A 13,031-nucleotide genomic window follows, 5' to 3' on the forward strand; every position below is an offset into this window, starting at 1 on the left:
AGTTCATCGTGTCAGATGAGATTTATTCTTGCTCTAAGTTAAGAAATTACACATGATTGCAAGATACTGCGTACGGCTGCCCTATAAAAGACCAAATGGTTGTAAAGCTTATTACAATGAGAGAAGCTGAGACCATTTGCACACATAGGAAACACACTGATATAAATTAAAAAAAATGCTGTGTAAAATAACTAGTGAAAAAGTTAACATTTCCTTCTGTGGATGGAAATGTGCTTTGTGGACAATTACAGCACCTTTGAATTGCCTGGTTTCAATGCAATCACAGAAACTGAGTAGTTTAAACCCCTATACCACCAAACGCCAACACGGAATGTAATCTCGAATAAGACAGAGGCTGTAAATGTGGAGAATGGATTTCCCATCAATTGTATCGAGCAATAATTCCAGAAGCTGATTGTCTTTTAGAAGCCTTTGTTGCAGTGGTCAGGTTCCTACATTGAAATAGTTCATTGCAGAGACTGGGAGTGAACCCCAAACTCTCAGGGAGCTGCTCATGAGCCGTACACTCTGCTCCACTGACAGCGGCACCATCCGTGCTGGACGGAGATCTGGGGCTGATCTCTATAGCCTGTTCCTGTGAAAGTTGATGGCGAAATTACTGTGAAGTTTGGTGGGAGCAGGTGAGGGCTCTTCGCTCTACCTTATTCCCATTTCCCTGGGTTGCTGTCAATTCTATACAGTAAGTGCAAATTAGATACTCTGGAGAGAAGCACTTTCCACCTCTCAGGAGTACCAGATTGCTGGTGAACATCAGGGTGCACAAATTGCAAAGATTTTTTGGTTGTGCAATGTGCTGCTTCTGGTTCGCTCAAGGCACGGAAAATGCGTTACTACTACCAGAATCAATCCAAGTCAAAAACACATCGGAGCTCAAAGAACATCAAGAATTTCAAAAAAAGGAAAAGAAAAAGGAAAAGAACACACTATGGTATTGCACAGTATGCATGTAAGATAAAGCACTAAACATTTCAATTAAAATATACTTCTAAATGAGCACGCATTCAGAATAGATCCCCTCTCTAAATTACATAGACGCGGCAAGATGCATTGTATGCCCTGGCTAAAATGAATCTTAGTATCCTGCCTAAGATGGAAAATGTGGTTGGAGTGGTTTGCTTAGTCATGAATATCATAAATGTCGGCATGTGAGGCTGTGTTCACCTTTAAAACATAATTAAACTGGGACTGCACAACAGTGTGGTCCAACCCTTGTGTAAGTAGAGAGGAATGAAATCCCAGCTGAGAAAGTCCATTTGGTATAATCCAACTGTCCCCCAAATTAAAGATACAGTACCGCATAAGAGAGAGATGTAGCTAAATAAAGCAAGAAGCATGGGGAGAAAAAAAATTACATAGCTCATACAGAAATCTGGAAAAGTCAATAATGAAAATGGTTGCAACCCAAACCTTTTCGTCTTGCCAGTAATTCATTTTAAATAATTTAAAATCCAAAATCCTAGCCAATGTGAATGACTTGAAGCGAGCACTCACAATGCTAATGTGATAGCTGAGTTCAGGGAGACAAACTTGGAGAAAGAAAAATTTCTCTTTCAGTTCAGTGTGAAAGCTGCAAAATGTCATGGATGGGAGACCGGCCTTGTTGTACTCCTTTGTCCCCAAATTCAACCCTCTACTACAGGACCAGCGAAACTAAATTTTGCCATTCCCCTTTTTAAACATTGCTTTGGTTTAGTTCCTGAAACTGCCATGAGGACACTTTCTCAGTGTACAGTTTGCCTTTTTCACATGGCTGTATCTTGCACTAGGAACCAGATAGAATGTGGCCAAATTGCCTGACTTCTGCCATAAGATGACAAACAGAAACTTTCGTTCTGGGCTAAATTTGAAAAATGTCGGAATGGGGAGGGGGGGATAAAAAAAAAATAGTACCTTCAGTTCCGTTGATTAGTCTCACCCTTTCTAACAAAAATCCCTGTCTTCACGAATGACATCAACTTGTCTGATTTGGTTTGCGCAGCAGGTGTAGTGGTTCATTTGTCACTGAAGGGTGGGTCCAACTTCTTAACCCTGGAGCTGGGACTTCCCCCAAAATAACAAGTTATTGCAAAAAGTGAAATGACTTTGTATTTAACTCCCAGTGCAAGATAAGGTCTTGACAAGACTAATTCCTCAGGCTGTGGTTTGCTACTACACTGTCTCCAGATTCACATGGCAAGGATTTACTGACAAGATAAAAAAGGAACAGCATGAAAACATTTTTCCTTATTGATGTAGGATTAAGAAGCTATTGCAAAATATCCTTTTCTGTGAATAGTTATTGCTACTACTTTAATTAATTATCTCTTGTATGTAGCACAAGCTGAACGCAACATGGGAAAATTCTTGCACAATTCCATCATATCTCATACAAACTGCTCTATATTGTCACAGAAACAGTCTAATCTAACCAAATATAGATAGAAAATCAATGATGCCATAAACATTTGCATCAAAAGTCCTTGCTTAGCCAACCACAAATAGAAATAATGCCACTCACATGCAATGCCACTCACATGCAATTAGCAACATGAAAAGCCAAGATTTTGATGCTGAAGACCAGAGACTAACCTGAATTTTCAGAGTAAGAGTTTTAAATGTTCTTTGAATTTTACTATTGGTTCTTTGCCTAAAATCCTGGCCTATTGAGGTGGTATCTTCACCTGGAAGTCAGCAAGACACTACCACATGAAATAAAAGCAGATGCCACCAACTATGCCAATGGACAAGGCTAAGGTTTGGCTTTGAGTCCAGGTGGGGTTGATTGTCTCAGCCAGTTAAGCAGTGCTTTAACCGAGCAACCTTCAAGGGCAGTGAGGAAACAAGGGGAGGACTAAACTCTTGAGACACAGTCAGGAGGTGTCATTTCTGTAGACAGCTTCTGAGGATACCTGCCATCCGGTGTTCCAAAGACAAACCAACAAAATCAAGATAAAATGTTCGTAAGACCCTCTCTGAACTATGGATAAGGTGTTCCCTGCAATAAGGGCGTAGAATTGGCCAGGTGAGGAAACCCAGTTGGCAACACTCCAGCCTCCTACCCACTTCATTTGCGCTCTGCAATTACGCACTGGGATACTGTATCTTTAACTGGTGAAGAGGCAGGGAGAACACACAGATGCTCCTACTTCATCCGATTGCTTCTCCTTTTGGCTTCACCGTCATCCAGCAGTGAAGAGAGGATCTGGTAGGCCTGCGGCTGCTGGGGTCCTCCACGCTTGATCTTGATGCTGCTTCGCAGAGGGGAGCCCGGGATCACGTCTTGTCCAGAGCCTGGCTCAATGGAAGACAAAGAGTCTGTAAGGAGAGAAAGTCACGGGAGAGCGCTATTTAACAGGGGACGCTAAGGACAGAGCACGTGGGCCCTCTGAACGATACCTCTTCTGGAAGAACTGTCGGCCCTCCTGCTGTCTTTCCATCCAGTGAGAAACTGTGGAGCTACATGTTTGCTGCCATCACACTACTGCTGTAGTAGGTCTCTTCCCTCTGCTCTGTCTAAACTCTCTGGGGTAGATACTCTTGCTGCACATGGCCCAACAGGCCCTGTTCCCATTTGTGATTCCGTTTATAAAGCGCCGTTCATTTATTGATTATAAACTTGCTTGGGCTACAGCTGCTACTCAGCATTGCCCACAGATTCCTGTTATTGAAGGCTGAGGCCAAGTGGTCACTGGGAAGTGATGCTCCTGAGGGTTTAAATACCATTCCAGTCCTTGTAAAGGAGACACTGAAAGGATTGAACAAAATGACTGATGCACCTTAGGCTACAGACAAATTAGCAATAAAGCTGGGAATAAATATGAGTTGTCCATTCTCCCAGCGTGTCTCATGGTGACACACACCTCCTCCTCCTGCAGCCTCCTGCCCTATGAAACTAAATATTCATTTGGCTATGGCCACTCCTCTATTTTCCCAGCAGTCAGCCACAGATGCCGATAACTCAGTGCTGCCTCATCATTTCTAACACCCCAGTTTCTTCTTCCTTTTGCTTTTGGAGCTGGACATTTGCATGTTTCCCTGCCAAGAGTCCAACCTCACAAGCCAGACACCCAGCCTTGCTCTGATCCCATGAGGCAGTGTTTCTGTTTCAAGTGAGCGTTTGGCTGCTGGAGGGTTTGTGCTGCCAGAGTTTGGGCTTTCGCGTGTCCTGCTGGGCCAGAGAATCTCAAACCACCCTCCCGTTGCAGAGAAGGGGTTTGTTTGCTGGTATGTTTTGCCTTGTTGCTTGGGTGGCTGTGGGTTTGGAAACCACACTGATTGTGAAGTTTCTTGGGAAAATGAGAGCATGGGATTGGCATTTCTGCGTGGGGCTTTAAAGCTGGGCTGAGTCAGGCTGCCCAGGAACCTGCGGTCAAATCCTTAACACCTACGGTGGGAACATGACCAGAGAGTTGGTGCTGGATGATCTAAACCTGTGTGGTGCCTTTCAGTGCAGGGAGGTCTGGGCTTAAAGAGATTCTGTTTTCTTGTTTTATGTTTTGTTTGGTTTGGTTGGGTTTTTTTTACCATATACGCATACAGGGATGAATATAATTGCACAAAGGAAAAATGCCTTACTTTCGAAGTTTTCTTTCTAAACAGTATTTTTGCAGGGCCTAAAATATGTCTTATGTTGTAGAATGGAACTATCTCAAAAGCACAGAGTAAAAATATAATAATCTATAGTCATTGGATAAAAAAGGAACCATTTAAAGTCACACAATATAGGTGTTTAAATATAGCTTATCTACACTGTACTATTAAGAAACATCATTTTTTGCTGATGCAGCTACACTAGTATAGAAGTACACATGGGTATAAATAACTTACCTCCATCCCAAGCAGTAACAGAAAATACGTTTATGTCAGTAAAAATGGTTTGCCAAAACGACAGTTTCAAAATAAGAACTGCACATATCTTGTTGCCGCTGTATTACCAAACTGACCATGTTAAAAATAGGTAAACTAGGCAGCTCTGCAGGGGCAAAACTGCATAAATCCCCCAGTCCAAGCCCTGATGTCTATATGAGCTTCCTGAAGAGCTGGCTTTTTTGCTTTTTACCAGTATAAATGAAGGTAAAAAGTAAAAGACAATGGAGGGCTGGGCCCTGGGTCCTGTAAACACACTGCGCTGTGCTATGGACTGGGTTCCCCTCCTCGTACCCGGGAACAGCGCGGCTGGGCGTGCATCGCAGCCTGTAACCCAGTGGGCATCTGCTTTGTATCTCCACCATCTCAGAGCAGAGATAAACACATCTCCTCCTGCCCTCAGTCTATAAAAATCCAATGAAAATATGAAGCAAAGTAGGATTAATGCAGAGGCAAGGTCAGGGTGACTGTGGTTAAATCACAGGTTCGTGATTCATGATTTCCCGAAAAGCTTAAGCTGTTGCTGCCTATTGCTTTTGGAAATAGTGCTCTGGGCCTCTAAAGGACACGTGGCCATTGAAGAGTAGCGCAGACACCCCAGCCAGCTCAGCCGTGGGACACAGCACTTGCACTGACACTGCTCTGGCTCTGATGTGCCCAACAGCATTTTCATTTTAGCGCCGTGCTGGCCCCAGAAGGGACCTGTGGGCTCTCGAATCATAGGCTGCCTTACTGCACAGCAAGAGATGTGCTTTAAGTCGCTTGCTTAGGAACTGCCAGACATTTTAGCTATTAAACATTTTAATAGGCTGAATCAATATCCAAAGGCCACTTCATAATAAAAGTGGATGTCCATCTGAAGGAAGGTGTGAGCAGCTCGATTTACAAGCAAGGCCAGGAATGAGGTTCCATGTGTCAGGGAGAGCATAAGAAAGAAAACTGCTGTGGGACTCAGTGCCAAGGAACAGACTTGTTTCTCACAGGCTGGGATGGTAGATCCAAACAATATTTTGCCTCTACCACATTTCTGAAAGGGGAGAAATTGGCACAGCAACTTTTGGCAGCTGTGAGAGAATTGATCCTCAAGTACCCCAAAGGGACAAGCCTGATCTGTGACAATTGCATGAGCCCATACTCTGATTAAGGGAAGAAAACACTCATTAAGGGTTGATACCACACACCTCTAGCAGTGGTGAGAGAGCAAACAGCCTCAACAGAAAACTTAAAATCTATCTGAATGAAGAACACGTGAGACTTTCTTTAAATCTGATTGTGAAAATAGGTTTTATGTAAGTTATAATCACAAGACATTCAGGGATCACTGTTTCTCAGGGTAGCATGGTAGCACTGTTTGGGCTTTCTCTGTAAAATATAATGCTACACAGGGCAAGGGCCTCAGTGGTGTTGAAGTCACTTGGAAGACACTGTTAACAGGATTAAACGATCTGGCCTAAAGACTTGAACAAGCAGCTCCCTGGGAAGCTGGTAGATGATCTGTGCCACATGGCTTGAGCTGCTGCTCGTGACTTGGCTTTCTGGTTGTAATAAAAATTTTTGTGGGGGTCACTTCACCTGCCAGTAAAGCCAGAGTAACTGGGTGCATTGGTGGAAGCACTTAGAACAAATTGCTGCTGGTTTGGCTGGTGGGAAGTCAAGTGCATCTGCCACAGTCCTCAACAGTTTTAAGCATCTAAGTCATGTTGGGTACCTAGTTTTGAAAATCTGGCTTAAATAGATACTAGGCAGAGAGTTTGGAACACTGGGAGGATGTTTAGCCATCAAGTTAAGGCCTGAACAGAGCCCCCACTTGTCTAGAAAAGAAAACCTTAGTGACACTTACCATGAATTCCTATCATGTGCTCAAGAATTAGTACCCTCTCAGCTAAAATCTTCAGAGCTTCTCGAAGTTGCTGAACACCTTCCCCCTGCAAGAAGGAAAAGAAAACTAACATTAGTATATGTTGCAGAATAGGCTTCTTGTTCATAATGTTGCTTCCATAATGCCAAACGATGCATTGTGAATGTTTAAAAAGGAAAAGATGTAAAAGGTGAGATAAACTGCAAGGGTTAAGTAGGAAAGCAGGAAAAATCCCTGTTTAAAGAAAAGCTCCTCGGTTGTATCCTATGTTTGCAGAGCCTCTGACCCAAAGCCAAGCCTTTCAGTTTGTTTCCTGCTTCTGCAGTGGGCCAAACCCTGGGTGTATGTTCCTGTCAAACCTTTATCCTGTGCAGCTCAAGTTATGCTGAACTACCTGGAGGACAGGTTTTACTCTTAGCGGACATTTACTCTGTCCATCAGTGAGTTACCTGGGCTTTCTCTTTGCTGTTACACCAGGAAGCTGAGACACATGGCTGCCACCTTCTTGTTGCTCCATTATTAACTGGGCGAGTAGAGGTGTGAGAAGCCCAACTCTCTCTACACATGTAGTTTGATCTCTTCTGGGAGTCTGTCCCAGAGTGTTTGGGAGAGACAGTGCGGGGCTAATTCCCTACCCTGTAGCAGCTCCGTGTGGTAGAACAACCACTGCAGACTGCAGAGGTGTTCAGAGAGCGTGGAGAGAAGGGCAGCTGACAACGAGGGCAAGGAAGCCTCAAAGACCAGCATTTCTAGCATGTGTTAAGTTCATACCCAAGGTTCATGTCATCGCTTGCTCTGCACTTTTAACTGTGGACAGGACCTTCGCCCTCCACAAACCAGCCTGCCACAGGGAATATGGTTGAAGCACAGCAGAGACAAAAAAGAAAGTAAAACAATGTGCTTACATCAGTGCCTTTGTCACCTTCCTCACCCTTCTTGCCTGGTTCACCCTAAAACAAGGAAAGAGAAATTTGTTTTCACGTGACTGACTCTGTCCAGGATCACTTGCGTCCCTTCCCTCCAAAGGAACAATATAAAGGCAGAAGCATTTCACCAGTAGAAAACAAACTGGCCAAAGTGCTCTCGTGAGCTCTGTCCTGGCCCCCATCAGCTTCCCGGGAGCTCATCACCATTTCTAACACTGATGGACTTGGCCAGGAGCGGCCAAGCTGCAGGAGGGACTGGGTGCCATGGCCTGGGCCCGCAACAAGACTATATAGATCTCATGAAGCTCTCCATGAGCAATGCTTTAGGCTAAAACACTGAGATAAAAATACTGCTCCCTTCCCCCAAACATGCACGTGTTCATCTTTGATGTAGAACAGAAAATCTTCCATTCTGCTTTCATTAATTAGTCACATCACTTTCTGCCTCTGAAGATGCTCATTAAGCTTTTCTTGAACAAAGATCCCTGTGTGCTATGAACGTTGGTCTGGTGTTCCCCCCAACTAGAAGTTCACGATTTCCCAAAGAACATATGATATGGAGACATTAAACTACAAACTAAAACATAAGGTCAACAAACTGGTGAATTAAATTGCGTGGAAATGCCCGTGCTCCTCCAACTTGTTGGACATCCCTGAGATACTTGCAAGGCAGGGGTAGGTATGGGAGGAAGGACTGAAAAAAAGGTTGGGTGAATTGTATGAAACGGTGAGGTAGAACTAAGAGAGAAGAGAAACCTCCCAGAGGACCTGTGACCTCTCTGGATGCTGCCAGTCACAAACCCCCAGCTTGCTCCATTAGCTGACTTTGAGCCAACCTTCATCTCCACCAGTTTGTTTGCACCCTAGGCATGTGTGCCAGTGCAGACATCTCCTGTGTGCATCTGTTCAGGTATTGCCAAGAAATCATTTGGAGACATCTCTTAATCTCATTCAAGAGCTTCCAGCTCAGCTTGGCAGACCAAGTACAAAGAGGGAGCTGAGAGCAGCTGATGTTGGGTTGTTTGGCCGTGCCCACCGTTGGGCTCTGGCAGTGCCAGGAACCTCACGGGGCAGGGAGGGGGCTCCGGCTGCCCAGGTTTGGCTGGAGGGGACCTGCGAGCAAAGCACAGCTCTAGGGACGTGCTGCCTTCCTGACTGCGGCGTTTCAGCACTGTGCTCAACATGCAGGAGGACATTTCATTCACAAAGGAATGCGTTAAGATGAGGTTGCCTGTTGCACAGATGTCTGAGCTGGAGACAGTTGCCCTGCAGTCCAACTCGGTGGTATTTACGGTGCCAGGAGCGCACCAAACCCAGCTGAGTCTTGCACACCCCCGCAAGTGCATCACTTACAGGAAATCCCTTAATGCCCCTCTCTCCAGTCAGACCTGCTTGCCCCTGTTGGAAATAAAGTAAGTGTCATTAGGAGATGTTTTTTCCATTTGACAAGAACATAGCGTAATTTTTACTAGTGGAATTAAGATGGCTTAATGAAAAACCTTACACTTGGGATAATATGAAAAAATTCCTCTCCCTTGACATTATCACTTAGAGACAGCAAAAGGGGGTCATGGTTTTCTGTCAAGTCTCAGCTCCAAATCCCATCACACTTTGGAGATGTTTGGTTTGATACAGAGCTGCTCAGCTCAGTACCCTCTCAGTAAGACAATTAGCAATTTTTTGAACTTTAAAGCAGTCAGTTCCATTATACCAGGAAAGAATTTGGCTGGAGATTTGTTTCTTACAAAGATGCTGCATTCTTCTGTCTAGTAAAAGTGATGGGCTGATGGTGCCCCAGACAGCACACGGAGCCCAGGACTCCCACAGAGCACTGATTTAATCTGCCTCCTGCTCCACACACACATCCCCGCATTAACCCCAACAGCTACCGATCAAAACACACCTACAATATTTTGGTTGGTTTGTTTGTTTTTCCTGCTGTGCTAATTTTCACCTTGTTCTCAGTGGTGTTTATTTTTTATTTTTAAACAGAAACATTTTGAAATGCTATGTGTTGGTTTGAGGCAGAATGAAACACCATGGAACCAAGCATCTTTTTCCCCCTATTTTCCTCCACAGGGCTGGTTTCCCACCCTGGAGCACGCTGGGGCAGGGCAGAATCCCTGACTAGGAGACCAGACATAGATTATTTAAAGAAAAAGCAGGAGCTTGGGAAGAGGTCACAAAATTTAAAAGCATCTTCAGAAAGCCATTGATGAAACAACCACATATTTAACCTGGCTCTTCTCCCATAGACATACACAGAAACAAACCCATCCTTTTTTTTCCTCCAACAAAACTACCTAGCTGGTGGCAGCTATTTGTATTATTTGCCAGAAAGCTTTGTGGTTTTTTTGCCAGGTCCTTTGTTTTTGTGTCCATCAAACTTCTGCTTTGTATAAATCCAATGGGCCTTGGGCATCTACAAAACACAAGTATGGAGAGCTTGAGGGGGCTCGTGAGCAGCCAGCCAGCACTAGACAAAGGCCCGTATCGACACGACGAGTGCTGGGAGCAAAACCCAATTTGTGAGGTTCTCTGAGCATCTTCAAAGGCAAATACTTGGATTCTGCACTGGAGGGAGTGAGGCCTGTGAAAAAGCACAGGCAAGCGGCAAATCACAGAGAGGAGACAAAACAACGCACTGAAAATACATGAACAGACTGTTCTCTATGTCCAGGGGGGACAGGAAAGGTTGTTATCAGCTTAAAGGGGATCAAAAGATATTTAGGCTGGGTGTTAGAAATATCTTTTATCCCAGCACCTCTGACTGCTGCCGGGACATGATATGGTGCATCCCTCCCTGGTGCTGCGTAAGAAAAAGATGAACAGAGGCTGCTGGTGAGCAGCACACGTACAGATGTGCCGGCCAGGGGATGCGCTCGGACTGCCGCAGGTCACCTCTATATCTGTTCTTTCTGAGATGAGACAGGAAGAATGTCTAATAACATCTTCTCGAATCTCAATAGACATTGTAAACCCCACTCTACTTGTCTTTACAGCTGCACAGCTCCTCCACTCTGTGTAAGGCCAGCTCCAATTTGTATCCACCAAACCCAAAATTGCAGCGTGTAGTTGTCAAAACCAGCACTCAAATCCACACTCGCAAAAGACAAAAAGCACACAGAACATCCTACAGAAATTCTGCCAGAAAAAGCAATTGGCTTCGCTTTCCATGCTAACACAGGAAGGACAGAAAATAGATTTTTTCTATTTAGCAAGACATTCTGATATTTTAAAATCTCATTTGTTCCAAATCTAGATGCAGAGTTGCAATTCGGAATAGCTAACAAGGAGGGAACAAAATGGACACAGTGCAACAAAGCTTTTGTTTCAAAATAAGTCTAGTGTTAGCAATATGGTCAACCACAAACTAAAGGAAAATGTTAAATGAATCATTAAGGAAGAGCTTTTATCAATTTCCTGGATGGAAACTTTATTCTTTGCCATATACCATGCTTTGTTTGTTTGTTTTTTAAATGAAAATTAACATTTAATGGCTATGAGCTGTAGTTGGTAACCTGCGCTGAATCTTATCAGTTAAGGTTTTGCTTTCTATCAGAGTCTTAAATTCTAGTCCCAGAAATGTATCAGTCTCTAATCTATCAGTAAAACAAATACATTCCCAAAGTGGCTGAACTGCACAAGGAAACTTACTAAAACAAAAAAATCCTAACAGTCACTTAAAATGGCCTCTGTCTTTCACAGAGCTGCAAGTCATTTCTTACAAAAGAACAAGGGCCAAGCACCCTAAGCAACATGCAAAGATACTAAAATAAACTAGAGCATTTTCAAAGCATGTGCTCCATCCTCAGATATTCCTGCTCCTCGGCATGAGGTGCCTCAGGAGAGGATGGAACCAGCCACCTGGACTTGCTCTCCTTGCACACAGGCTGGACAGAGGAACGCAGCTTCAGTCAGTCACTGGTTATTTCATTAATTTGGGAAGTCATCAAATTGGAGTTAACTAATTTGTCTTTGTCTGTCTTGGCTTTTTCAGACATCCCTCTGTCTTTTGGATTGGAAGAGTGAGCAGAAGTGAAGAACAGGAGATGCAATTGCATGGGGGAAGCACATCATCTCCAGCCACCCAGGTACAGGTGGTGACCTCCGTGTTCACCTCCATCTTTGGGACCGTCAAGGTGGCACTTGGCAGAAAAGGGAACTTGTTTCCTGCGGCTGCAGCCCAAGGTGCTGTCAATGCAGCCACCACTGCAGACGTCCATCATTTTAGAGGTACCATCCAATATTTTTTTCCTTACCTTTCTTTCTTCGACTCTGCTCCACACTAGGGTCTAATTGCTGAGTGATCCTCCACCACGTACCACATTCTCAAATGACTTTGTGCCCCTAGTGTCTCTCACAGGAGAGTTCAAAGACCGTGGCCTTTTGGAGAGTGTGCCGAACAGAAGCAGCTGAAGGCCCAAATACCACTTTGAAACCCTTCCCAGTGCTTGAATGCTAGACTGGGAATCTGACAGATTTATGTCCTTGTTTGATTTTTCTCTGGTATTTCCTAAACTTCACCAGCTTGGACCTAACATTCAAACAGCGCTTCTTTCTGTGCTTAGTTATTAGCACTTGACAACTCAATCAAGGACTCAGGTATAGCACATAAAGAAATTAAGAACATGATTTCACATAAATGTATTACGAACATGATTTCAATTTTCCAAATATATTAAGAAGATCTTTTGACCTGGGGAATAGCTTTGGTTCAGGAAAAGTCTGATGAGCTTTTACTGCTTTATTACCAAAGAAGGAAGAGTTCAGCGAGACCACTCAAAGTACTCCAGCTAAAGAGCTTTGGTCGGTGCAAGAAAGTTGTTCTCCACCAGCCTTTATATACCATGTATTTGCTACCTGAATCTCTTTAGGGAACACCAGACTTTGTAAGCAATTCAACCCTTTACAGTAAACCCTCATCTTGGTTCTTGCAGGAGACCTAGAAACTCTATATTTAAAATTATTAATGGTTGTAATCCCACAGAACTGGAAAGACCTATGCTGTATGTAATTTCTGAGACATCACCCTGGGAATCTCTCCATGTGTGTAAAACCTTACTCGCTCTCCTCGGTCTCCTTTGGAGCCTTTTGGCCCAGGTTGTCCTGGAGAGCCCGGTAAGCCCTAGAAGAGATGCAGAACAAGAAGGAATTAATTTCCACTGTGTCTCCTTTGTGTAGGTGAAGTGAATGCAATTCCCAGTGATCCTTAGCTCCTGAAAACCTTGTACACCCATTAAGCAACTGGGCTGGATTCTCTTTTACCCTCAAGCAACAACAATGGAAACTCTGTTTGCGAACACCCCGAGCGCTATAGTTTCTGTGTATTTGGGTCTTTTGGGGTCTTTTAAGACACTGCAGACTACTGCTCTAACATT

At 44.0% G+C, this 13,031-nt stretch overlaps 2 protein-coding genes across 19 annotated transcripts in view; one reads left to right on the plus strand and one right to left on the minus strand.

Annotated features, from left to right (window-relative positions):
• LOC135995844 (uncharacterized) overlaps positions 1-13,031 on the plus strand; it is a 94,565-nt gene that overhangs the window by 73,288 nt on the left and 8,246 nt on the right. For 17 of the 18 annotated variants that reach the window (XM_065647425.1, XM_065647434.1, XM_065647436.1 and 14 more), the window contains one exon: positions 11,651-11,886. In XM_065647425.1, the coding sequence (XP_065503497.1) occupies positions 11,651-11,886 (236 nt within the window). The remainder of the gene's footprint in view (positions 1-11,650; positions 11,887-13,031) is intronic. The other variant, XM_065647437.1, reaches the window with a different exon arrangement.
• COL26A1 (collagen type XXVI alpha 1 chain) overlaps positions 3,068-13,031 on the minus strand; it is a 160,360-nt gene continuing 150,396 nt past the window's right edge. The window contains exons 10-14 of the mRNA XM_065647417.1: positions 12,716-12,778; positions 9,004-9,048; positions 7,630-7,674; positions 6,707-6,791; positions 3,068-3,315 (exon numbers count right to left, since the gene is read on the minus strand). Coding sequence (XP_065503489.1) covers positions 3,143-3,315; positions 6,707-6,791; positions 7,630-7,674; positions 9,004-9,048; positions 12,716-12,778 — 411 coding nt within the window. The 3' untranslated portion in view covers positions 3,068-3,142. The remainder of the gene's footprint in view (positions 3,316-6,706; positions 6,792-7,629; positions 7,675-9,003; positions 9,049-12,715; positions 12,779-13,031) is intronic.

The sequence above is a fragment of the Caloenas nicobarica genome, chromosome 17, assembly GCF_036013445.1.
Source record: "Caloenas nicobarica isolate bCalNic1 chromosome 17, bCalNic1.hap1, whole genome shotgun sequence".
Taxonomy (NCBI): domain Eukaryota; kingdom Metazoa; phylum Chordata; class Aves; order Columbiformes; family Columbidae; genus Caloenas; species Caloenas nicobarica.